General features: G+C 45.8%; 1 protein-coding gene across 4 annotated transcripts; it reads right to left on the bottom strand.

The window, feature by feature from the left end:
* Window positions 1-1,725: 1,725 nt before the first annotated feature.
* On the bottom strand, window positions 1,726-26,808 carry NKPD1 (NTPase KAP family P-loop domain containing 1). Of its 4 annotated transcripts, none has more exons than XM_083455102.1 (5): window positions 26,387-26,808; window positions 16,043-16,523; window positions 13,903-14,167; window positions 6,106-6,237; window positions 1,726-4,571 (listed from the first exon to the last, which is right to left on the bottom strand). In XM_083455102.1, the coding sequence occupies exons 2-5, from the start codon at window positions 16,085-16,087 to the stop codon at window positions 2,842-2,844; spliced, it is 2,172 nt and encodes a 723-aa protein (XP_083311228.1). In that variant the 5' UTR covers window positions 16,088-16,523; window positions 26,387-26,808; the 3' UTR covers window positions 1,726-2,841. The 4 variants fall into 4 exon arrangements, with proteins under 4 accessions (XP_083311228.1, XP_083311226.1, XP_083311227.1 ...); XM_083455100.1 differs by lacking the exon at window positions 26,387-26,808 and adding an exon at window positions 22,228-22,607; XM_083455101.1 differs by lacking the exon at window positions 16,043-16,523 and having other exon boundaries at window positions 26,387-26,807.
* Window positions 26,809-27,295: the final 487 nt, after the last annotated feature.

Genomic DNA, 27,295 nt, shown 5'->3' with positions numbered 1-27,295 from the left:
GAGAAAGGGTTAACCCTCCTTCCCCAGAGCTGTGGCTCTGCTCCAAATCTGACTCCCGATGCTGCGAGGAAAATAAAATGATACGGAGATCCGATGAGAGATTGCTCACATCCTGTGGACAGTCCTGTGTGGACATCCTGTGCGGACAGTCGAAGCAGAATGATGAGTAAAATGGTTTGTGTGGATTGCAGGGTTACTCCAGGGCAAAGAATCTACCTTGGGTTGATTCATAGAATCATAGAGTTGGAAGAGACCACAAGGGCCATCGAGTCCAACCCCCTGCCAAGCAGGAAACACCATCAGAGCACTCCTGACCTATGGTTGTCAAGCCTCTGCTTAAAGACCTCCAAAGAAGGAGACTCCTGCATTCTTGGAGGTGCAGGACTTTTGAGGTGAAAGAAAGCCTAGTTTTGCCCCTGGAGCTGGCTAACTTTGCTCTCGTGTCGAGGGGTAAGCCCAAGCCATGAATCTGAGGCAAGCTGGTGATATAATTGGCCCTGTGGAACTGGCCGAGGTGCAAATTGCGGGAGACCCACCCACTTTCCCTCAAGGCGATGTCGTCATCGACAACCCAAGTGTGGCTGTTTCCATATTTAGGTGCTACCTAAATTAAGTGAAGCTGCTGCTTTTTTTTTCTGGAGCACTCATAACTCATTGGGTTGGGAGACGAGAAAAGCGAGCTTTCAGCAGCAGGAAGTTGCCTTTTCCTGAGTCAGACCATTGGTCTGTCTGGCAAGGTATTATCCGCACTGATGGACAACTGCTCTGTCCAGAGTTTCAGACAGACAGGCTCTCATTGCCCTACCTAGAATCATAGAATCATAGAGTTGGAAGAGACCACAAGAGCCATCGAGTCCAACCCCCTGCCAAGCAGGAAACACCATCAGAGCACTCCTGACATATGGTTGTCAAGCCTCTGCTTAAAGACCTCCAAAGAAGGAGACTCCACCACACTCCCTGGCAGCAAATTCCACTGTTGAACAGCTCTTACTGTCAGGAAGTTCTTCCTAATGTTTAGGTGAAATCTTTCTTGTAGCTGGAGATGCCAGGGATTGAACCGGGACCCTTCTGCATGCCAAGCAGGTGCTCTAAGCAACTGAGCTGCGGTTCTTCCCCAACATTTGCTGAGGCGTTGCTTGGGAGAGTAGGCTGAGCCTTAAATCCATAAGGCTGCCTGACTCCTTCCCTCCTTCATTCTAGACCAGGCTTCTCCAACCTAACCCCCTCCAGATGTTGTAGTCTAAAACATCTGTAAGGGAGCCAGGTTAGCAAAGGCTGTTGAAATTCCAACAAATGTAACGTGCAGCAAAATCCTATACATGTCTGCTCAGAAGCCCCATTGACTTCAATGGATTGCAGGCTTAGCTCTCTAACTGGGTATAAGGCGATCATTTTTAAACTTTACACACACAGCTCAGGGCTGTGTGCTTACCTGCCTTTTAAAAACCGAAACTCTACAGCAAAGGTAAGCAAATGCTGGAACCTGAATAAAGTATGGGTTGATATATCATAATGTATGCTGCTGCTGCTTAAGGAATTCAGTCTTTGCAGATTTCCTGACCTGATTCTTACTGCTTGGACTAATGTGCAGGTTTGAACTGGATTATCCGCTAGTTTTTTTTTAAACTTCCTGAATGTTCTGGTGCACTTGTTAGCTCAAAAAAGAAGAAGCATCAAAACAGTAGAAATGTGTGCTTTGAGAGAAAATACATTCAAAACGTCATATTTAAATGCAAATTCTTGCACAGGTTTATTTTTTTATTTAAAGGAGATGAATGCAGAGTCATCACAGAATCAGTACAAAAGTGGCATGGACAAGAAATTAGACTGGTTTGACCCTTCCCTACCTGCCAGCAGTGTCCAAAGGGACTGATATGGCAGAAGGCAGAAAGCCCAAAAATGAGGGGGTGAGGGGGAGAGAGAGAGAGAGAATTGGAGCCCTTGCCAGACAGAGCTGCTGTTTCTCCATTTGTGAGATACACACAGCCCTGCTGTAGATGTCACTCAGCATCCATATTCTCCCCCCTCCACAAACAAAACTTATTTAAACACCTTAAATAATTCAATCAGCTTGTTGCGCAAATCTAAATCCTTCATTGGCTACAGCAGCACTCATTTCCCTTCTCTTCACATTCGTTCCTGTATTCACAGCTTCCATTAAGTTTCGCAAAAAGAACAGAAGGAAGTTCAAAGGTGGCCCATTTAGCATCACGTGTGGGAACGCCCGAAGTCTCTCCTAATCCCGTCTCCCGCTGCAGATTGATGTGCGTTCCTCAGCTGATGGTAAATGGGCTTTCAAACTTCCCAGACATCAAGAAACACTTCCCACCGTAAACTTGTCTGCCACAATACCCAGTGCCTTTCCCAGAGGATTCTGGGATGTTTATGCCCCCCCCCCCCATCACCCTGCATTGAAGTCAGTGAATCGCTGGAGTGGGGGCACTGACTGGTTTTTCTGCCGTTTCAGCAGCTGTGGTCCAGTAGGTTTTCCTAATTGCATTTTTATTGCTCCCTTTAATTTCTTACATACTGTATTTTGTCGTGTCACAGCCGCGTTTCACAGAATTCAAATTGCAGTGCAATAAAACACAAGGGAATAAATAAAAGGTACAGTTGAAAATGTGACGGCTGTCCCAGAAATCCACCGACACACCTTGGAACCACCCGGGTGAAGCTCACAGTTTGGGAAACCCCACACTGGGAACACAGCCGACACTCATTCGCTGATCCACACCAAAGGGATAAATGGGCAACGCAGGCAAAATCGTCTCTCAAATAGCTTGTCCACCATGACTGGTCGTACCTTATTACAGAACGTTTGATAACCTTCCAACAGACCCCTTACACCATCCTGCCTGAATTGGCTGCTTCTCTGCCCTCCTCCTTTTCCAAGGAAGCTGCTTCCTTCTCCTTATCTTTCTCCTTTTCCAGAGAAGCTAATTCTTTGAGGTAGTCCCTTTCCAGGGAAGCCAGGGACCGCAGCTGCCCCATCCGATACCTTATGGAGTGGTCCAAGTTGACGGTGTACCTCACGTACTTCTCCCCTTCCTTCACGGTGAAAGGGAAATCGTGCCACAAGAAGTTCTCGAAGAGCTCGGGGTCGTTGTCCAAGGCCATGATGTTCTGAAGCACCGTATGATGGGAGAAGAGCTCCTTGCAGTTCTCCGCGAAGACGTGCCACATGGTTTCCTCGCCGTCCTCGCCCACTGTGTGGCACTGCCGCCTGTCCTCCATGCACTGCAGTATCCAGCTCAAGCGGCAAGGCCATTGGTTGGCCATGACGACCCAGGCTGCCACCGACCGGGGGCAGATGGCATGTCTCAAGACATGCTGCTGGGCCATAAGCCGGATAGTGATGGGGATGGTGTTGACGATTCTCTTCATCTGGACAATACTGTCTGGGATGTACCTGTAAAGGGAATCGAATTCGTCGTGCAAGCAGTGGAAAGCCTCGTGGATGTACTGCACGGCCTGAGCGTCGATCTGTTGCTGGTCCATCTCTGCCGACGCTTCCATGTCTCCCAAGGCCCTGTCCTTCCCTTTGGATCTTTTGATCCCCTGCTCCACGTTTCTCGTGATGATGTTGTACATCAAGTCCTCCCGGCTCTGGAAGGCCTCATGCAGAAACCGCAGCTTTGCCCTCTGGCCAATTTCCGGGATGGAGAAAGGCAGCGTTACCGTCCGGTTGAGGTAGAGGTAGCCGTTGTCAGCCATGCCCTTCATGCAGCTGGCTTCCTCCAAGCAAGAGACGATGACGCAAGGGTCCACCACCAGGATGAAGATGAAGGGGGCGTTAGTGTCTGAAAGCAGGGTGTTGATGGCGTTCAGGACCCCGATGACTCGTTCTGGGTAGCACATGTCCAAGTTGGTAATCTCAAAGACAATCCTCAGCCGCCGCCTCTCAAAGATCTCCATGTAATACACGAAGTTGGTGAGGAGTGCAATCTCTTTCTTCACAGCGCTCATGAAGCCCAGGTGGCTGGTGAACTTCTCATTGCTGGTCATGCTCTCGATCTTCTTCTTCTGGCTGATGATCAGGTGCTTAATCACCGGAGCAATGGCCACCAAGGCCCCTGAACCGGTAACGCTGGCCAAGGAGGCGGCGAGGATCTTCAAGACAGTGCCGTCCCTCAGCCCTGGCACAAGGTACGCAGTTGTGGCCAGGCCAATGCCAGCTAGCAAGATGGTCAGGAACCCTCCGGCTGCAAACGAGGCTTTCTTCTTGAGCCTCCACTCCTGCTGGCTGAACCCAGAGGCAAAGTGGGGCTTGCTCCCCACCACGTGGTAGAAGCTCAGAGGCAGAGGGCCGAATTGGTGGCGGATGCGGTCGCACAAGGTGGTGACCAGCCCAGCCCACAGCTTGTCACTGCCGGCGTATTCCCAGGCGCTGAATCTGATGAACATGAAGTCAATGTTCTTCCTCCTGAGATGAACCTCTGTGATGACCGGCTCATAGAACACCAAGTACCATAGAAGCGTCAGGTAGTTCCATCCTTCCGGTATCCGGGGCTTCTCATGTGTCCTCCTGTACTCGTTTTCTTCTCTCCGGATGGTTTCCTTGTGCATGCATTCTGCCAAAGTGGAACAAAAAGGCATTAGCCTTTCAAAAGTGGGATGAGATGTAAAGGTAAAGGTACCCCTGCCCGTACGGGCCAGTCTTGACAGACTCTAGGGTTGTGCGCCCATCTCACTCAAAAGAGGCCGGGGGCCAGCGCTGTCCGAAGACACTTCCGGGTCACATGGCCAGTGTGACATCACTGCTCTGGCGAGCCAGAGCCGCACACGGAAACGCCGTTTACCTTCCCGCTAGTAAGCGGTCCCTATTTATCTACTTGCACCTGAGAGTGCTTTCGAACTGCTAGGTTGGCAGGCGCTGGGACCGAACAGCGGGAGCGCACCCCGCCACAGGGATTCGAACCGCCGACCTTACGATCGGCAAGCCCTAGGTGCTGAGGCTTTAACCCACAGCGCCACCCGCGTCCCATGGGATGAGATGTAGGGACCAGCTATTATCCCTCCTCCCTTCAACGTAGAAAGGAGATTCCGACTTTCTGGCTGTGAGAGCTGCTCAACAGTGGAACGGACTCCCTTGGAAGGTGGAGGACTCCACTGAAGGTTTTTAAACGGGTTGGATGGCCATTTTTCAGGGATTCTTTACCTGTGATTCCTGCGTTTCAGGGAGTGGGACTAGATGCTTCTCAGGCTCCCTTCCAACTCTACAATTTTATGACTCTACACCTTCACTCATCATCACTCTTTTGTGCATGCCTGAAGGCAGAGAACCTGGTACCCATTTTTAATCAGAATGCCCCTTGTATTTAGATCCGAGAAGCTGCTAAATTGAGCCCCTTATTGCTGGGGAGAGCACTGCAGGAAGAATCTTCTTAACCTCCCCCGTCAAGAAAAGTTCTTTTTGAGTTGGCTGGGAACAGATTACTACACAGCGCTTACGAGTGTGCAATTTGTAAAATTGGCTTGAGGGATGTGGAAAACACTTACATGCCACTTTAGATGTTAATATTATGTTAATACACGTAAGCCAGTTGTAATTGTATAATTTTTAATCCGTATTTTAGTGTGGCTTGATGCATTATGCATGTACCTATTTTACTTTTATTGTCCGTGCATGTGGGACAGCCTGATTGGCAAATGAGCAATACAGTGGTACCTCGGGTTAAGTACTTAATTCGTTCCAGAGGTCTGTTCTTAACTTGAAACTGTTCTTAACCTGAAGCACCATTTTAGCTAATGGGGCCTCCTGCTGCCGCCGCGCTGCCGGAGCACGATTTCTGTTCTCATCCTGAAGCAAAGTTCTTAACCTGAAGCACTATTTCTGGGTTAGCGGAGTCTGTGACCTGAAGTGTATGTAACCTGAATCGTATGTAACCCGAGGTACCACTGTACATTTGTGCTTGTCTCTTAAATAACAAAATCCTGATTGAATGATTGAATGGACAGGCTAGAGAAAAAGGCCTATTTATGGCAAAAATCCATGTTAGGAGGCACGGGGGCAAGGTTTTCCTCCCTATTATTACTGAATACTCAAGAATAACCCCCACCCCTTCCACCCAGTTGATGCTTTTTTTGTTTTTGCCCGGGACTTACTTCCAATATGATCGAGCAGCGAATGCAGCCGGTTTCCGCAGGGGGAGTAGAAGCCCACTGTGACGGGCGTGGAGGTGTGGCACAGTGTCTTGGAAAGGGAGCAGCAGTAAATGTCATCTTCCGTCAGGATATCTGAGGAGAGGAAAAGAATACAGCATCCGTAAACCGTGGACCAGCATCGATATGACAGCAGGAGATAACTGGGGTGGCTTTCAGATGACCTGGCTGTCGGCGATCGCCCTGATGGCTTTGCACAAAGTTTGCAGGGAGGTCAGACAATGTTGGCTGTTTATTGAGCAATCTTTCTGGTCAGTTTTGGGAGAGGTTAGATCAGGTATCGCCAAACCTTTCAGACCCACTTTTAAGCCAGACATGCCTTTGGGGACCCATTTCTTAATCTTTTTTACCATATATTTTGCGTGGTAAACCCACCTTAGATCAGACCAGCTGAAGACCAGTAGGTGATGCTGTGTGAAACAATTGTTACCCTACACTTCCCAGTGCATTTTGCTGACTCTTTCCTAAGCGCAAAAAGTTAGATTTTGGGTGTGGTGAAGAGGGAAGCAGGTTTGTTGCACGAGAGCAGCAAATCAACTTTAACTGTGCAACGCGAGTTTGCCGGTACGTAACTGAATCCCTGCTGAAAATACAGACTGCTTGGAAGTGCCCAGAATTGGGCAGCCTGTTTTAATGGTAGCTGTGGGAACAGGAAGGCCTGCAGTTCTAGAAAAGGCGGGAATGAAAACTGCCCCCTTCCAAAGCAGTTTCTTCAGTGTTAGAAACTCAGAAACCCACTCTCCACCTTAGAGCAGATTTATGCCACAAGGTGCCATAGGAAGGCACTGGACATAGTAAAAGATCCATCGCATCCTGGTCACTGTCTCTTTGAGCTCTTGCCGTCGGGAGGGAGATACAGGACGATGAAGACAAGAACGAGCCATCTTAAGAACAGCTTCTTCTCCAGAGCGATCTCGGCCCTGAATGGGAAGCCTGGACTTTGAAAGTCATCTAATCTCCCTTGCTGTATTATACTGTATTGTTTGATTAGTGTTTTTATGGAGCAGACAAGTAATTTCGTTGTCCCCGAAGGGGGCAATGACAATAAAGATTTATTATTATTATTATTATTATTATTATTATTATTATATATATATAAGCTAGGTGCCAAATGTCTCCTTAAATCAAGGTTACAGTCGCCAGAACAGAATTTCTAGTTGCCATTTGATGGATTGACTGATGGACTGTATGACTAGTTCAGATGACAACTTTGAGCTTGGTTAAGAACACTGAGAACTTTAAAGAATAAAAGTCACTTGATCCAGGGATAGTCCACATATAAATTGGCTTTTTCCAACCCCCTTTGCTTAAAAGGGACTATTCCTGCTCAGGCTACACAGAAAAAAGCATTTTGATTTGAGAAATTCATTCTGATTGTGCAGATAAAATACAATTGATAGAATTCTGCAAATTGGGGTATTAGTGTGTGAAAACAGGCCAGATCAGTAAAGATGTCAGGCACCATCCATCCTTGCACCCAGACATCTTCACTTGGTTGCAAGTGGTTGAAAACCAGGTGCAAAATGCGCCTGGTGCCTGGCTAATTTCAAACACTGAGCCCCTGCAAGGTTTCATCTGGCAACTCATCTCTTGCAAAGCTTATTGCTAATGTCATGGCTAATGATATTGCAGAAAAATGTGACACTGGACGAACACTGCTCCCCAATAGTGTTCCTTTAAATTGTAACCTACTTTGCACTTTTACTTTCAGTTTCTTATTTGACTCTCAGTTCAGTAAAACCCCGGTCGCACTCTTATAATTAAGGCTACGTGCATAACAGCTTTTGTGTTCCCCATTTAGCCAGCCCCAGGCCCTCCGACTAAAGGAGGTAGGACCGTAGTGGCTAAGTGAGAGCAAGCGCAGTAGTTAGGTTACTGGAATGTTTTATTAAAATACAAAGATGAAAGAGAAGGGTAAATGAAGTTGTATTGGGAATGCTGTAGAGCCCCTATTCCATTCACACCCGTTTCCTGGGCCCAGAAATCAGCATGGAGGAACCATTTTTACAGGGCTTTTAAAAAAGAATCCTCATCACCGTCTTGGAAATTTAGATAATTATTCAGTGGAATTAATGGTAACTGTAAGCACTTTTTATAAGTCTTTTTATTTGCCTGTTCAGTGACTGAACAGGAAGCTGAGTTGAGCTTTGAAGTCCCTTAATTGTTAGAGACTCTTGGAGATTTCTTCTGCAGCATAATTAGGTTGTGTACCAATGGGTGGAGTTGAGCGAGCTCCCGTTGCTCGGTCCCTGCTCCTGCCAACCTAGCAGTTCGAAAGCACCTCAAAGTGCAAGTAGATAAATAGGTACCACTCCGGCGGGAAGGTAAACGGCGTTTCCGTGCGCTGCTCTGGTTTGCCAGAAGCAGCTTAGTCATGCTGGCCACATGACCTGGAAGCTGTACGTCGGCTCCCTCGACCAGTAAAGTGAGATGAGCGCCGCAACCCCAGAGTTGTTCGCAACTGGACCTAATGGTCAGGGGTCCCTTTACCTTTACTTTTACCGATGGGTGGAGTTCAACCGTGAGGTTTGTGAGCAAGGGATACATGTGGTTAGACAATTCCTGGTCCAAAATTCAGGACCAGGATGAATATTGCCTTCAGATGGACAGTACTTCACAGAGGGGATTCAAGTGCATATCAGAAATTTAGGTTTATGCAATTAAAGTGCTCTGTCACCTTACTGCAGCAAAACCACTTCTGCTAACAGTAAATATTAAAACTTAATATTTATATATTTAAAAACTAAAATATACTAAATATAAATATACTAAAATAGAGTATAGCTTCTTTTGTTTTATTTTTGCAGTGCTTCTCATCATTACAATTTACCCCTAAACATTTTGTGAATCTAACAGGAGAAGAAACTTTTTTTTTAAAAAAAAAGTTAGTTTCTTCTCTAGCACAGTGAATCGTCAGTTCCGTTGCTACCCCCGATGGCAGCCTCATTTCCTCTCGCAGTGTTTCCTGAGTCTCAGACGGAAGCGAGTGTTTAATGTGTGAAGCAGTGTGAAATGTGGATGTGTGGTGCTTTACTAATGAAAGTCTGGCCTCCTTGAGGGGCAGTATTTCAAGATGAGTAGGAAAATTACTATTTTCCACCATCATGAGGTCATGCATACTCTCTGTACTTTTGTCCATTTACTGTATTTATTTCCCCCGATTTGAATTATAAAATGCTGGTTTTTCTTGAGTCGGAATGAGAGTACCCCTAAACATTTTTAAAGAAAAAAAAGCACTGCATAGCCCTAAGATTATTTTGACTCTGGGATGGCACAGATAGGTTCCAATGAAAGAAACGTGGCGATAGGCTCCTAAATCTCCCGCGATTCTGCCTTACAACGGAATTGGCTCTGGAATTTCCGGCTACTTGACATCATTTCCAGATATTCCTATGCCACAAGAGGGTGTGGTGCATTGCTCATGTTGGCATCTCCCACTTGGTCCTGTTAATCATGAGGACGTTCAGGGACAAGAGAAGCCTGGCAGGACATTCTGCCTCTGGGAAATCCTGTCCGGCAACACTCCCCATGTCCACCCAGCCACCTAAGCTTTTGATGCTGCACAGGTGTTCTCCATAAGAAGAGCACGGAGACCTGCCTTATACCACTGGATCCCATTGGCCCATCTGGCTGGCACCTGTCTGTCTTGAGAGTAAATGGAGTGCGCCTCTGGGGGGTGAAATGCATTAGCAGCACAGCAGGGACCTCCTTGGGCTGGAAGCCTGGGTAGTGTGCATAGAGGTCCAGGGCTGTCCAAATGACCACATCAGAGCAATACGTTTGTCACCAGCTCAGTTGCATCTAGCTTAGAATTATCTATGCTGATCGGCAGCCCACTCCCTGAGGTTTCAGGCAGGAATCTTTCCCAGTTCTACCCGGGGGTCATACCTGGAGCTTTCTGTACATAAAGTACCTGCTATGCCACAGAGCAATAGTAGGGCAGTTCATAAATATATATATATTTGAAAATGCCTGCTCCAAAGGTCTTATCTTACTACACTAGGGATTATATAGCTATATCTGAAATTCCATGCATATCAGTTAATATCTTGACCCTGCTCCACCGAATTGAAATTTCAGCCTTCACGACGTAGGAAAACGGCCAAGTAAACAGCTATTTTCATGGAGGAGGGTCAAGATATTAACTGATATGCATGAAATTTCAGATATGTCTGGAGTGAAAATAATGATGAACTCTAGAAAACCAGTTAAATACAGTATATTGACCAGCAGTGGCTGTTGCAGCAACAATCCTTTTACAGTCTGACTCTTTGTTTACCAAAAATGAAGCATCCTGCTCATGCACATTGCTTGCTCAAGCAACATCAAGGTAAAACTCGCTTCATGCAAAATGTTGCAAAAGGAATTGAATTTGTCTGGAGTGAAAATAATGATGATCTCTAGAAGACCAGTTAAGTACAGTATGAAATTTCAGATATAGCTATATACACCGTATTTTTCGCTCTATAAGATGCACCAGACCACAAGACGCACCAAGTTTTTGGAGGAGGAAAACAAGAAAAGAAATATTATGGATTTCAGAAGCCAGAACAGCAAGAGGGATCGCTGCGCAGCGAAAGCAGCAATCCCTCTTGCAGTTCTGGCTTCTGGGATAGCTGTGCAGCCTGCATTCGCTCCATAAGACGCACACACATTTCCCCTTACTTTTTAGGAGGGAAAAAGTGAGTCTTGTAGAGCAGAAAATACGGTAATCCCTAGTGTAGTAAGATAAGACCTTTGGAGCAGGCATTTTTTTTAAAAAAAAGTTTTTTATGAACCGCCCTAGAGCAATAGTCCACGTGCATCCAAGCCTATTTTTGCATACTTGAGGGTTGGCAGTGGGTAGTAAACCCTGTGTCAACAGGGAATGCCCTGGCGGGAGTGAAATGGTTCTCTTGTCCACAGAATGCCAAGAAGCACAACAGAACTTCCTCCCCTGGGTGTTCCTGTAACATCTAGGCCTTCCTTCCGCACACGCCACCCACTGTAATGGTTTAAAACACATAAATTACATTGCTACTATTCAGGTGTGACCTACATTTCAGAATTTCCTTAACGCTCTGCAAACAGGCATGCGAAAAGTAACAGCAACACCCCCCCCCCTCAGAAAAAGAGCTACCGCTCCAAAGCGGTGGAAAACACCAATATATTCTGTCTCACTTTCATGATGAAAATAATAAGATAGCAAGGAAGGCTTTCTGGCCAGACCCAAAACTGCTAAGCTTCAACAAAGCGGCTGTCCCATGTTCTTTCAGGCCAAGGCATGTATTAAGACAGACCCTAAATTAACAGAGTGCTGGACTTTGACAGGCGAGATCTTGAGTTCAAATCCTGCCCCTCATCCAGTTATGATTCTCGCTGGTGGCACCACACCTCAGCCTAACATACCTCACAGGGCTGTTGTCAAAATAAAATGCAATGTTCCACAATCGCCAATTTCCTCCTGCGTTTTTTTCCAGATGGAGCCTGTTCTTCCTCAAAGAAATAGGAACTTTAGTGCCTAAGAACTGGCTAAAGTCAAGTCTGTGTACAGAGTCTGGACTGTACCATTCTAAACTGCAGGAAAAGATTCACACTACTGAATGCTTATTACATAGCAATAATTCCCTCCACACACAAAATTAGAATGTCAGGGGAAGCTTAGGCTAGGTTTTTTGTGCAAGGATTCCCCCCCCCCCATGTAATAATAATAATAATAATAATTTTTATTTATACCCCGCCCTCCCCAGCCAAGGCCGGGCTCAGAGCAGCTTACAAGCAATAATAAAAACAAGTTGAATGATTACAACTAAAAACAAAATTAAAATACAACATTAAAATATTAAAATGCAGCCTCATCACAGGAGGAGAAAGGAAAAATGAAAAAGAAAGAGGGGGAAGGAATCAAATTGGCTCCAAGCCAAAGGCCAGGCGGAACAACTCTGTCTTACAGGCCCTGCGGAAAGAAATCAGATCCCTCAGGGCCCTGGTCTCATGAGGCAGAGCGTTCCACCAGGCCGGGGCCAGAGTTGAAAAGGCCCTGCCTCTGGTTGAAGCTAATCTAACTTCCTTAGGGCCTGGGACCTCTAGGGTGTTGCTATTTATGGACCTTTATGTAGTGCATTTATTTATATGTGCCCCTATCTGTAGTCTGAAGTAACATAATCCGTGTTGGTGTTGGAACTGGGCTTCAGTTTCTGCTGTTGTTTTTTTTTTTTAAATCAAGCAGAAATAATGCAAAATTCAAGTGCAGGAACATCAACCTTTCTTTCACATTAGGGATTTGAGGCTAGAAGGGGCTAACTGACCAGAAAGTGGCTCACAAATGAATACAGTAATTACAGCTATGAGTTCAAATGATGAAGGGCTTCTTCTTTTTTTGAAAAAAAAAATTCTTACTGAGGATCTTGTGGAAATAAATATAAAAAGAAATAGATCTAAGAACAAGAGTTTTAAGTGCAAGCATGGCATTAAATTTATAAAAATGGGGCTGCTTTATTAATATTCCTTAAAGGATATTACTCCCAAGGGTATCACATCCATGCTAGATGCAAGGACTTTTTTCCTTATGTGATGGGGAATTGTTGAAGGTGTAAAGTAATTAAGATAGAAAAAGTGTTCTTAGGAAATCTGCAGAGAGAATTGTTGAGCTGTTAAAACGATGGCAGTTGGGTTCAGTAACTTATCCCTGAGTTTGTTTCTGACATAACCTGAAGCGCCACACCAGGAAGGAAAAGCTAGCAATTAATTCATAACTTCTGAATGGCAGCCCTAATGCTTGTTGCAAAGTATTTGAAAAAGAAGGAGAAGTTGTTAAGCAACTGAAGGCTTGACGTATTATGCTAATTAATGAAATAACTATTCAAATGCGTTTCGGAGGTAAGCGCTAATTAACTTCCTACTTACAGGAATTGTTCGCTGCAACAAAACAAAAGTTCTAATTGGCAGTTAACCTTCTGAGAATTATTATTATTTTTTAAATTCAGGTGGTGGGTGGGAAGCCTACTGTATAAACAACTTTTTTCAGTTTCTGTTTGAGAAAACTATTGTTGGGGATCAGAAGAAAGTGGTAAAGTGATACACGTTTTGTTCCAAAATACGGAGAACAGAAGTCCTGTTGATGCTCAGATTTAACAACTGGAAGATGAAATTCGAAAACAATTCCTACCATTCCAATTTTTAGAGTACCGTATTTTTTGCTCTATAAGACTCACGCTTTCCCTCCTGAAAAGTAAGGGGAAATGTCTGTGCGTCTTATGGAGCGAATGCAGGCTGCACAGCTATCCCAGAAGCCAGAACAGCAAGAGGGATTGCTGCTTTCACTGCGCAGCGATCCCTCTTGCTGTTCTGGCTTCTGAGATTCAGAATATTTTTTTTCTTGTTTTCCTCCTCCAAAAACTAGGTGCGTCTTATGGTCTGGTGCGTCTTATAGAGCAAAAAATACGGTATATTGTTTCTTTTAACACATGTTTTAATGGGGAGCCAATGGGATTTAAACCTGGGGTACCTAGTTTGAAACCCCCTCTCTGCCATGAAGCTGACTGAGTGACCTTGGGCCAGTCACCTCCTCTCAGCTGAACCTACCTCACAGTGTCGTTGTGATAATAAACCCGGGCAAGGGAGAACCATGGGCACCTGAACTCAAAATGTACCTTGGAGGACAGGCGGGGTACGAATGCAACAATAAATAAATGGAATGACCTGACCATCTCTCCCATACTACACCCAAGCCCATCTGCCGTGAGTCAGGAAAGGGCTTACCTTTCCGGCTGTGGCATTCCGCGTTTGAGCAATGCGAGCCCTCGCCAGAGCATGGGCAGCCTCCGTCATGGTGATCTTCGCAGCGATGCAACCTTGTGATCTCGTCGTTGGAGTAGCTCATCGGTGGAGCTGGAGCTGCAGCTAGATCTAGAGCTGGAGCAGGCGGTGGAGCTGGAGGTGAAGCAGGAACAGGAGCTGGAGGTGGAAGTGGAGGTGGTGGAGCTGCAGGAGGCAAACTCACCAGAGTCCCCAGATAATTGGGACCCTGCAAGAGAGGAAAAGACCGGTCTCAGCAGTTGCCTTAGGCAGCTAAACTTCTTTTCCAAAACTGTATTTCAGGCAGTTGTGTCAGTGTCCTGCTGCGGCTGGAATTCTCTCCCTCTTCTCCACCAGATTTTGGGTTTTTTTTGGGGGGTGGGGGGTGGAATTGTTGTCAAAAAGCCCAAAGGAAGCAATCCGGCGATGTACCTGTCCGGGCAGGTACAGCCGACGAGACAGAAACGACGGCACGCGTTTCCTCAGTCTACCCAAGGTTAAAAACCGAGCGGAACGAAATATCCAGCAGGCGTGGCAAAAAGTTGGAACGCATCCTGAAATCTGCCTTCGCATACCAACAAAACAAATTAGCAAGACAAGTATCTCAGTCACCTGAGGAAGATAATGGCTCCGCAGCGCATTAAGTGGTTGGTGACTGGTTTTTGAAGAGGTGGGAATGTGACGGAGGAGGGCTGAGTCAAGAAAGGTCACACAACCATGCTCTCGTATCAACTAAAGAGAGCCTTTTTCTTTTTAAACAATACGTTGAAAAAAGGCTGGTGTATTTAGGAGAGCCAATGTATTACGGAAAGCAAGCAAAGTATTTGTTGAATGTCATTTTCTGCCTGCTTTCATCTCCTTTCTACTGGGGTGGCGGGGTGGCTGAGTGCCTTGGGAGTTTCTCTGGTTATATTATGCTACGCTTGCAAAAATTCAAACCCGTTAAAGGAGAGAATCGGCAACTGGACACCCCGGGGCCCAAATCCAGTCCCCCAAGGACAAGAACCCGCCTGGAGTCGCCAACTCAAAAGTCCGAGCAAGACTAAAGGAAATCTGGCCTGGGATTAGAACTAGCAGCCAACACCGCTGCCTTTCAACAGAAAATATTAAGTCTGAGAGGAAGAGAGCTTTTGGCAAATGGCAAATTGGCAAATGCAATGTCCTTTTTGAGGGAGACTGCCATGGGCGGTCGTTCTTTCTTCAAAATAGCTACTCTCAACTCTGCTTTTGATTTCAAAAATACTGGCCCTTTGAGAAGGACTTGGGGACAGAAGGGAGTTGAGTTGGGTGAGGATTGTAGCCACAATGGCATCTGTCATATTTGGGTTTCAACCAAGACATTGGAACTTAACAATATTGGAACTTATACATAATATATATTATTATACATAATAATATTGGAACTTAAACTTAATGAGAAGAGCCTGACAGAATCCGACCCAGCCATATAAGCAGCCATCACTCTTACAGGGAACCAGGCAGAGGGCCTTCTCGGTAGTGGCACCTTCCCTGTGGAACACCCTCCCATCAGATGTCAAAGAGAACAACAACTACCAGGCTTTTAGAAGACATCTGAAGGCAGCCCTGTTTAGGGAAGCTTTTAATGTTTGATGTATTTTAATATTCTTTTGGAAGCCGCCCAGAGTGGCTAGGGAAGCCCAGCCAGATGGGCGGGGTATAAATAATAAATTATTATTATTATTATTATTATTATTATTATTATTATTATTACTACTACTACTACCAGACTTAGAAGCCCCTCTTCCTCCTTTAGGCCACATCCATTCCATTTTAGCCCCATTTAACGAGATATGTTTCAATTAATGGTCTATAATAAATAAAGGTCCCCACGTGTATGTACAGAGAGCCTTTCTCTCACCCTTCAACAACTGCCACTAGCCCCACTCCCAAAACATACTTAGAATTAAGGCCTGGAATTTCCCCTTTTAGAAGTACCACCCATACCTCCCATAATGACATTTTGAGAACATGGTTTAAAAACAAGCATGGGAAGAAAAGCTTGTCACGATTCTCTCCTATTGCTTTGCCGCACCCCACCACCCTAAAACAACAACAACAAAATGGGTGAGAAGACGGGATGTACCTGGACTCTGGGCAAACATTTGATAGTGTAAGGCGTGAATTGCATGTGGCAAAGTTAGCCAAAACCTGGCCTAAGTTATGGACAAGTCTGGAAACTTCTGGAATTCTCTTTCCCCCAAATGGGATGCTTCTTCCTAGGATGGGCTTCGTTCCCAGGCCTTGGAGTCCTGCGGAGCTTTGCAGAGATCTGGGTTTTTGTGCTCTATTTTGTGACGAAGAGAAGGAATGGATAGGATGCAGAAAGGAGCAAATGCTCTGAGATCTCTCAAGGCAGCGAGGCCTTTCCAAACGTCTGGAGAAGGATCCCGGGGTCTTAAGATATAGGAGGGCTGCCTCTGGCTAAGGCAAGGAATACTGGGTGTCATTAAGAGCGGCGCTGGCAGATTGGGGAAAAGGCAGCGCGGGCGGTTAGCAAAGTCACTTAGATAACGCAGGCGGGGTCCACAGAGAAAAGAAGTCCTGATAACACTTTACTGAGGGAACTGGAAAACAAACAGACAAACAGAGAGGTTTTGTTTTCCTTACATTAGACCTTGTACAAAGCAGTGAGACATTCAACAAAGCACGCAGAGCTAAATCTCCCTCAGAACCACACAACCAATCCGAGCCTGTGCTACTGCAACAAAGATGATGCCACTTTGACTGGTTGCTAAGCAACAGCTCCTCCTGCCCCCCTCCTGGCTAGTTGAGGGTACCACAGAATTAACCCTTAAATTACACACAGAATGATCTCTGCTGTCGCATTTCTAACACCGACTTGCACGTCACAGTCCATTGAGAAGTTCCCGCTGAAATGAATGTGAGCTGTGCAAGAGTGGGGCTGGAGCTGGAGAAGCTGCCCCTCAGTTTTGGCTCAGATATATGTTAAAGTGATGTGCAGAAATGTATTATATATGAGGAAGTTGCTTTTATTTAAGTGTATATCTGGTAAAGATTGCATCGAAAAATGTGTATATTAGTAGAAATTCCCACTAAAACGTTGATGAGTTCTCATTAGGGCTTTATTATTATTATTATTATTATTATTATTATTATATTTTATTTTTTTAGTGCACCCTGATGGGCAAATGTGTGGAACTGGAGGTTTAAAAGATGAGAACCAGAGAGAAACCAAAATTGTATGCACACTTTTTCCACACCACTGGCCCACCCCCTGCAACTGGTTGCCTAAAGCAGAATATTACGCCTCTTCCAGCTCAGGTAGCTGAGAAGGAAGCAGCCCACTATCTTAGGCAACCGTTTAAGGCCTGTTATCCATAAATTTTGTGTTGAGTGTGTGCCTAAGGGAGCAGGGAACTTCCTGAACATAAATCCAGGTGGCCTTGTTAAGCTATTTAATTGTATTATTGGCACTTGAGGAGTATCCTGACTACACTATTTACCTAATGTATTTCCACAAAGGCTGGAGGCTGCTTTTCATTTTCTTCTACGTGGAATTAAACAAGTCAGTTGGGCTGTCATTTCCCTGCTGCTCCGGCGTCCGGCTGGCCACCCACAGCTCAGTCCTGGGGTTAGTTTCTTCCTCCGAGAGGTGAAGGAAGAGATTGCAATGACGTGGCCGGTTAGGCAGATGGGAAACTGCCTGATACGAGGCCAGACATCTATCTGGGTGCTGAGTTCACTGCCTGGCAGCGACTACGAGGCTTAAGAGTGTTCTGAAGCTTGTATTTAATCTGCTGGCGCCCTAAATCAATTAGATTGCTGTACTAGGTATTCAAATGACTTGGCACTCTCTATTGTGCCAAGTGAAAAAAACTCTGTTTTGCGCAGTGAGTAACGCAGTGGTGAGACCGTCATGTGTTTGTGAATTGCCTGGCAAGGCCCCGTGAGGCACTGAGATCAGATTGTGAAATGCTTGATTTCCTTTTGAGGAACACCGGAGGCTAGAATAAGTCCTTGCTGGATCAGGCAAAGATCCACGTAACATAGCGTCTAGCTGAATTGGTGAAGTCCCCCCCCCCCGCAAGAGCTCATAAACAGAACAGGGTGGGTGACAACTGTCCCCAACTCAGACAGGTAAACTGCATCTCACCCTGGAGGTTCCACTGAACAGCTGCATTGGCAATGATCACTTCATGTGGAACCTCCATGCGGAGAGGCAGTCAACATGCAAACACCAGATGCTGAAAGCAAGCAATGGGGATGCCTGTTGCCTTGTAGGCTTTTCAGCAACGGAGGCCCTGGCCCAAGTTCCCTCGTCACCAGAGATTAAGCAGGTGATTACAGGAGAGACGGGACCTTTTCTGTGGTAGCTCCCTGGCTTTGGAATTCCCTCCCGAGGGACATTTCCCCTCTGTCAACTACTATTGTCATATAGGCTCCAGCCCCCCCCCCCCCAAATAAAATAAAATTTTCCTGATCTTTGACATGAAGTGTCATGACTTTTATGTCATTTGCTGGTTTTATTCTGTGTTGCTGCTTTATTCTCATTTTAGTCTATACCTTATCATTTTATTGTGTATTGTGTACTAGCAACATTGTAATAGGCATGGCTTGGGAATTCTAAGAAACCAACATATCAGTACAGTTTTGAAACCAGTGGCTAAAAATTCAGTCCTCCATCTTGAATCAAAATGGCATCCTATTGTATCTGAACACAGAAGAAAACCTGGTCCTTGATCTCAGGAACCGTTGTGCAAAAATGGGTTACAATATCTTAAGAGGTGTCCAAAAGCAAACAGAGAAACAACTTTCCCAAAAAATATAGTAGATTTTTAATTTCTTGTATGCTACCTTGAGGATCTTTAAAAAACAAATAGAAGACTAGTTGGGTTGTTTTTTAACCCACTTAAATAATAAGCCACACAATTAAGTACAGTGGTACCTCAGTTTATGAACTTAATCCGTTCTGGAAGTCCGTTCTTAAACCGAAACCGTTCTTAAACCGAGGCACGCCTCCCACCTCCAGATTCCGTTCTTAGACTGAGGTAAAGTTTGCAAACTGGGACACTACTTCCGGTTTTGCAGAGTTCGTAAACCGAATTGTTCGTAAACCGAAATGTTCGTAAACCGAAATGTTCATAAACCGAATTGTTCGTAAACAGGACTGTTCTTAAACCGAGGTACCACTGTATCTGCACATGTGAGAGAATGTTCCTTAAATCTTATACATTGCATACCCATTCAACTATCTTATATTGCTTGCAATACTTCACCAAATAGTTGGAGAGGCTGTGGGGATAAAGGGACTTTTTCCATCTCTGTTGGGAATGCCCAAAGGGTGCCTTATTCTGTAATGAAATCTATCAGGAGACATCAAAGATGATTAAAACACATGTTCAATTTCTCCTCAGTTACCCCTAATAAATATGTGGACAGATACTATGTGGACATTTCACCAAAATGAACTTCTGACATGGATGCCCGCAGCTGCCAGAATCTCTATGGCACAACAATTGAAAAATCTGATTATATCATTACAGTAAAAAAATATCTTGAATTCAGTTTTTGCTGATAAAATAGCACATAGGTTACAGGTCTCTAAGGGACAGGTAGATTCTGTTCATTTCTACTCAACATTGTGGGACTTTATGACATAGAATCATAGAGTTGGAAGAGACCACAAGGGCCATCGAGTCCAACCCCCTGCCAAGCAGGAAACACCATCAGAGCACTCCTGACATATGGTTGTCAAGCCTCTGCTTAAAGACCTCCAAAGAAGGAGACTCCACCACACTCCTTGGCAGCAAATTCCACTGTCGAACAGCTCTTACTGACAGGAAGTTCTTCCTAATGTTTAGGTACTAAAACATATCGTTTTAGTTTCAGGTTTTCAAGTATGTCATGATCTTAAATTAGGTGTTACTACTTAATACTCTTAGTTTATGTGTGCCCTGTTGTTAGTTGGATACCGTATTTTTCGCTCTATAAGACACACCAGACCACAAGACACACCTAGTTTTTGGAGGAGGAAAACAAGAAAAAAAATATTCTGAATCTTAGAAGCCAGAACAGCAAGAGGGATCGCTGCGCAGTGAAACCAGCAATCCCTCTTGCTGTTCTGGCTTCTGGTGATAGATGTGCAGCCTGCATTCACTCCATAAGATGCACACACATTTCCCCTTACTTTTTAGGAGGGAAAAAGTGAGTCTTATAGAGTTATATTATGGGTTTTGTTTGTTTGTTTTAATTGTTTGTCTCTGTGGTTCTATAATAATTTGAAAACCAATAAAAAAAACCTAGAGAAAAAAGAGAGAAAGAAAACCAGCTGACCACTGTTGGAAGCAGGAAACAGGGACTGATGGGGACATCGGTCTAATGAAGTACGGCTCTTATGCTCCTGTTAGGAGCAGAAGGGAAAAGGGTAAGGAGAAGGGAAAAGGGAAAAGAAGTATTAAGCACTCCGAGTGGGCAGGCCTCATCAGAGCTGGGTGATGTAAAAGGATGCAAAGGCGTAATTAACCGCACCAGCTGGAAATGCTACAGACTGACAGAAAAACACTCAGAAAATCAGGTGTGGCAGCCACACTCCTCAGCTGCTGTCTTTCCTTTCCAGCTGGGAAGAATGGAGCATGACTAAGGCTGCGGAGGAGGCGTCCCAGTTTTCAGGGCCATTATGGGACGCCAGGATTTTAATTACCAGTGACGAGAGCTTATCGATTAAGAGAGAATTTCCTGCTTTCTCATCCTCCTCTGCTGCCCTCTACTGCTAGCGTGGTTGAAAAACGGCAAGGAAACATTCAGAATACACAAATAACAAATATTACATTTGCATACCTGGCTCTACAAGCACCCGGTGAGTGGCTCAGACTTAGCCGTTATTCAGGCTGGCCTGTGCTTTTAAACAGCTGTGGGACAGGCAGAAATACAGCAGGTGAAGCCTCTCCCCACCCCCACATTACTGGCTGGGGAAACTTCATTTCATTTAGCTCAATTGGTAGAGCTTGAGGCTCTTAATCCCAGGGTTGTGAGTTCGAGCCCCGCTTTGGGCGAAAGATTCCAGGGGGTTGGACTAGATGACCACCGTGGTCCCTTCCGACTCTGCGATTCTATGACCTTGCTCACAAGTTAATGGGAGCTGCGGTTGGCTGAGGTGTGGAGGACACCTGGAAAGAAAAAGCCATTTTGCCAGCAGCAGCAACAGCCTAACCTGCAAGCCAAGGTCACAGCTGGGTGAAAAAAGATGACCATTTACACCCAGTGTAAGGTAGTCTCTATGGGAGTATATTATGGGGTCTCAGAGTTTTTAGGGGGCTAACCAGGCTGGGATAGCTGGGATAACAGGCTTATTGGTTTCTGAATGTCTGATTTTCAATTTTGTTGTTCTGTATGGGACGATGACAGTAAAGATTATCGTATCGTATAGTAACTCCCATGCAGTGGTAATCTTGTCGCCCTGTGCCATCTTGCCGAAAAGAGCAAGGGGAATTTACTGCTCCGTGTTTCTGGTCTTGTGGGCAGAATTCTGCCACCTCTCAGTGCCTGGCCGGAAATGTGAGGAAGCAGCTAGAGCGTGGTAAAATTGCCTTCGCCGTTTGCCAGCGTGGCGTGAACAACCACCTTAGCCAGAGGCCCCTTCTCCATTACATTTTGGGGACAGTCCTCCTGCCCGAGTGGTGTAACCACTTCCAGTGGTAAAATATAGGTAAAGGTAAAGGGGCCCCTGACCATTAGGTCCAGTCATGGCCGACTCGGGTTGCGGCGCTCATCTGCTTTATTGGCCGAGGGAGCTGGCGTACAGCTTCCGGTTCATGTGGCCAAAATGACTAAGCCGCTTCTGGCGAACCAGAGCAGGGCACGGAAACGCCGTTTACCTTCCCGCCGGAGCGGTACCTATTTATCTACTTGCATTTTGATTTACTTTCGAACTGCTAGGTTGGCAGGAGCTGGGACCGAGCAACAGGAGCTCACCCCGTCACGGGGATTTGAACTGCGACCTTCTGATCAGCAAGTCCTAGGCTCTGTGGTTTAACCCACAGCGCCACCCGCATCCCTAGGTAAAATATAGGACGCCCTTAATAACCGATTATTCACGCTTTTCTGGACAGCACCACAAACTCTGCCTGAGGGTGGGCACGTCACTCTGCCAAATTGGATGACCAGCCCTTTCGCCCTCCGAGGGTGACGCCTCGCTTAAATGGCCGGCTGCATTCACTCGCCCAAAGGGCATATGTGGCCAGGTGTATCTGAGGTCCTACCAAATTTCCCATCTGACAGCCACAAACCCAGAAGCATCTCCAGACTTACCCTAGATCATAACAAGGGCCTTTGGGTGTCAGCAGAGCCAAACTTTCTCAGGGTCTAAAAATCCTCATGTGGCCTCGGCACTCGGAAGTGCCGAGAAGGCTGCTCCAGATGCTCTCGTCGCAGCTCTGAGAGGGAATCTCGTGCTTCATTCCCTTCAGGATCCTTCCTGGTACTTAAAGAGGAGGCAGGCAGGCAGGCAGTTGGGGAACATTCCTTCCTCGCAGCCTCCACCCCTCTTCTGCGGGCTGAGGATTGCAGGAGCTCCCTCAAACCTCCCCTGACCTGTTTTTGTGGGCCGGGTTGCAACAGGCGGGGGGGGGGAATGTGGGGGCGGACTTGGCCTCGCCGGTAAGGGACACGGGGTTCACGCGAGTGCCGTGGTGCCCGAGGGCAGGAAACCAGCCTCTGCCAAATTCTGTGATTATTTCAGTCTCCTGTGTTAATATGCATCTTTCTAAAGAAGAAGCTTTCGTTTTCATTAGGTCTCCCTATAATTTGTAGCATGGACCCGGCACCCCAGGTTTCGCAAAGAGAAATCAATCTATTTGGCACATGCAAATCATAAGCAAACGATACATAATTGATTGTGCTTATTCCTGTTCCCCAAACGCATTGTGTTTCCTTTGCGCTGAAACAAACGGGGTGGAATAACATAACGTCAACGTAACTTACATGAACTTTCGTAAGTTACTAACTTTGCCGCAGCAGACAGTAAGACTTGGGGCGCATTGAATTTTTCAAATTTCAAATTCCTGGAATGAGGGGAAATGGAAACAGGAACGCAAATTGCACACCATTGACGGAGGTCAGTATTGGAAATTGCCCGATCGAATATGCATGGTATTGGGTGTTGTTGTTGTTTTAGTCCGCAAATGCTATGCAAATAATTACATTATTTACTGCATTGGTTTTTATGTTTCTCCTCCACTGAAGTGCTTAATTACACAAATAACGCTAGTTTCAGAAACAGTGGATAATGAGACAAATAATTTAGGTTTTGGCGGAAGCTGACCTGTAGCAAAACTGATTGTGACAAACGCATTACTGGATGGAAATGGCTCCCTCGTTCCACCGCTGATCTGAGGAGCAGCTCATATGGCACCTTCAGTTTTCAAGGCTCCTCGCAGCGGCCGCATCCAGACAATCATAACTTGGCTTTATAAGCTGAGATAGGAACATAGGAACCTGCCTTCCACTGAGTCAGACCATTGGTCCATCCTGCTCAACAATGTCCACACTGGCTGACTTTCCAAAGAGGGAAAACTTCCAGCCCCTTGCCTGGAGGTGCCTGGGATCAAAGAGAGTGCTTTGAAAGGGGCTTCACAAGACCCTGACCATCAGCAGGTCAAAAAGGTCACCGGATGTCATTGTAAGACTAGGTGACTGATAGGTGGCCAGAGCCACCCACACCTATCAAAGCTCATAATCCAGCTCCCCACACCTGCCTTAATCTACGGAAGTCTTCCTTGTTACTTTGCCATCTGACACAAAAGGAAGAATCGAAGGGGCTGTGTCCTTGGCCGAAACACTGAATGGGCTGAGATATTTTTTTAAGCTTTATGGTTTTATTTTGAATACCAGGGTTGTGAGTAAGTTCATCAAGCCATCAGAAATACATTGGTGACTACAGGCCCCCTGTGCTTACACACGCCGGCTTATGCTAAGGGCACTGGGAAAGAAATGAAATAATTCGATCCAAGCCTGGAAACGGCGGGAGAGAGCTGGAGAGTCCTCGTGGCTTGTGAGGAGACCCTCCCTGGAGCCTGAAGAAGACGTCAGTGAGGGCAGAAGAAGCCCCGAAGAGATCAGAGATGCAGCAGAGCTTTGTCTGCACGTCCTCTGGCCTCCTGACGGCCCCAGAGCTTCGATTCTAGTTGCGGATAATTTTGGATACGGTATTTTTGATATAGATCGAAGAAAGCAACAGAGGGAGTGTTTAGAGGGTTCTCTCCACTTGGCGTGATTTCACTTATGCGTGTGGGGGTTGCGTAAGTGAAGGGGACGCTTGTACGATAAGTAAAGCTGCTCTGGGCTCCTTCGCAAGGAAGGGCAGGATATAAATTCAGTCTGTAATAATTTAATAGCATTAATATCATATGTATTAGCAAACTCATAAGACGGGAGGGGAATGTTAATCACATATGGTGATAAAGCAAGCGTCCCTTTGTAAAACATCATTTTTTTTTGTCAGTTATGTAAAAAAAGAAAGGAGATCCTGTAGCTAGATAAGAAAAAAGGCCTGGCTAGGAAATCAGCCCTGAGTGCTCACTGGAAGGACAGATCCTGAAGCTGAGGCTCCAATACTTTGGCCACCTCATGAGAAGAGAAGACTCCCAGGAAGGGTCGGACACGACTAAATGACTAAACAACAACAACAAAGACCCTACATCCCATTTCCCGTAGTGACCAACCAGATTCCCATAGGAATCCCCCAAGCTGTGTATGAGCACAACAGCACCCCCTGCTGCCGCCCTCCAGTTATCGACATTCAGCGGCATCCTGCTTATACTGTTTGTGTTATGATATTTATATATATTTGTTTTAAGTCTCCCCAAGCACCTTTGGAGAAAGGGTGGTTTTTATAAATATTTCAAACGTTTCAACTTCTAAACGCCTGCTGGGAACTTTATTATCCCTCCAGGCCTATGCAGGCAATTAAGAACACGTATTTCTACCATGATTCATGTCTTGCTTTTAACTTTTAAAAATGGTTTTTACTGTACAGTTGTACAACTACCTCTGAGATACAGGAGGCTTACATGATTAGTTGCCACTGAAAGTTTTTCCTCCAGGAATTTTGACTCATCCCCTTTGAAAGCTGCCCAACTTTGAGGCCACTGTCTGAAGTTCAGTGCCCCCTAGTGACGTAACAATATATTGTAGGGATGAGGAACCGGTGGCCCAGCTGCCATCAACTCCTTCCAGCCCCAGACAGAACAATTCAGTCGTCAGGGGTGGTTGGAGCTGGGAGTCCAGCAATATCTGAGGAGCCACAAGTATAACAGTACTATTTGCACAGGTAGGTATCAGAACACAAGGGGTTTTATTCAATTCTGCAGCTCTGCTTCATATGTTCATGCAACGGATCGTCTTCTTCAACTCCCCTCCCCTCCATCCCCTCAAAATCTACTCCAGGGGATTGGAGGACACCCGCCCACACACAAAGAGCAGATTTGGGTGGCACACAGGGGGATGGGAAGAAAAGGCAGTCCTGTCATAAGAGCAAAACTCAGCTCATGCAGCGTTGTATACAACCCAGAGTCTTCGCCTGATAAATAAGGACAATTTGTACTGATATATTAGGGCTGTGTTAATCTGAAGAAAGTGCATGGGAGCATTCATTCAATGCTGAAGTCTCAAGTGTCATTCAGAAGCCCATCAGTTTTAATAGAGCTAGGAGGAATATTTCACCTGTAAGCATCTGGTAGAATAAACCCATTCTTTCGTTAAATACACTGGATATTAAACCCTAAACAGCCTGAAACTGTTCAGTATCAGATTTCTGGGTTTTTAAAATCTGTTTTATTTATTGCTGACTTTTGTCTGCAGACAGTTTCTCTGAGTCATGTGGCCAGCATGACTAAGTCGCTTCTGGCAAAACCAGAGCAGCGCACGGAAACGCTGTTTACCTTCCTGCCAGAGCGGTACCTATTTATCTACTTGCACTTTTTGGTGTGCTTTCGAACTGCTAGGTTGTCAGGAGCTGGGACCGAGCAACGGGAGCTCACCCCGTCACGGGGATTCAAACCACCAACCTTCTGATCAGCAAGCCCAAGAGGCTCAGTGGTGTAGACCACAGTGCCGCCCGTGCCCCTTTGCTAAGGGTTAGCAGCCTGCAAATTTCCCCCTAGATAAAGTTTAAAGGTTTTCATAAGCTGAGATGTGCATTTCATTCATCACCTGGCAATGGACAGCCTACTTTTCAACAATGGTGCAGGATATATCTCAGATATGAGATATGATTGCTCGAAATGTAGCTGCTTAGAACAGAATGTGAAAAATGCCCTTCTTCTGGTAGCCTTTGACAAACATCTGGGCTCTTCCAGATGTTTCGGACCACAACTTCCATCAGCCCCAGCCAGTCCAAAATACCTGGAAGGCTCCAGATTAGCCAAGTCTGTTCCAAGGTCTCTTGTGATAAAGTCGCGGATGTTCCTACCTTTGTGATCGCCTCTGCCTGGGTTTTCCTCCCCTCCGAATTCATTTAAACCTCTTGATCCTTGCTCTCACTGTCCTTCTCCTGTTCTCATGGAAGTTCCCTCTTCCCCAGCTCTTCTTGTGTCCTCCTGCTCTGCTGGCTTTCACGCACACACGTGCAGACATCCATTTGGCTTCTTTATTTAATGCCTCACATGCCTTCGGTTGCTACCATGAGTTTGCAGGGGGTGGAATGCTGTGAGTAACACCCTGAGCCGCGTTAAAAGTGGAACCTTCTCCAATCAAAATAATAATTACTTGGTGTCAAGTAGGAATTCAAGCTCGGCGAGGGATGGAGTTAGACGCTTGAAGAAGAGGGAGGAGGAGGAGGAGGGGGTGGTTGTGGTTGTGGTGGGGAAGAAATCACCTTCCTTCCTTTGAATGTGAGTCAGGAAGAAAACATTTATTTCACTGATTCAGAGTTCGGAGACTCCCATATTTTTTCCCTTGTCATACCAGCAAAGAATTAAATTATTGTTTTGTTTATTAAATTTGTATGGTACTTCCCTTCATCTGGAGATCTCAGGGCAGTTCACAACATGAGGGATGCTTCTTTTCTCTCAATGTCCAGGAGTAGATGCAAGAAACAGTGGAATGACCACAAGCGACTCATTCAAAACCGTGAGCAGGATGTGTGGACGCCTAATGGGCTGAGCTGAATCTAGGAATGTGCAGAGCTGTCCACGTTTGTTTCTCATCACCCATTCTCCATATTTTTGCACAAGAAGACAAACCTAGACAGCATCTTAAAAAGCAGAGACATCACCTTGCCAACAAAGGTCCGTATAGTTAAAGCTATGGTTTTCCCAGTAGTGATGTGTGGAAGTGAAAGCTGGACCATAAAGAAGGCTGATCGCCGAAGAATGGATGC

The sequence above is a fragment of the Podarcis tiliguerta genome (genome assembly GCF_965153285.1).
Source record: "Podarcis tiliguerta genome assembly, chromosome: 8".
NCBI classification, from domain to species: Eukaryota; Metazoa; Chordata; class Lepidosauria; order Squamata; family Lacertidae; genus Podarcis; species Podarcis tiliguerta.
This window is presented reverse-complemented; position numbering and strand designations above follow the sequence as displayed.

What these genes read in the sequence shown, in the direction of transcription:
- NKPD1 (XM_083455099.1), bottom strand. Translation starts at nt 14,511, where the DNA reads ATGCGAAGGCAGATTTCAGGATGCGTTCCAACTTTTTGCCACGCCTGC. An exon ending in GGAATGCCACAGCCGGAAAG is followed by an intron (nt 6,238 to 13,902) that starts GTAAGCCCTTTC and finishes TCCTCTCCTCAG; the next exon opens with ATATCCTGACGGAAGATGAC. An exon ending in GCTGCTCGATCATATTGGAA is followed by an intron (nt 4,572 to 6,105) that starts GTAAGTCCCGGG and finishes CCACTTTGGCAG; the next exon opens with AATGCATGCACAAGGAAACC.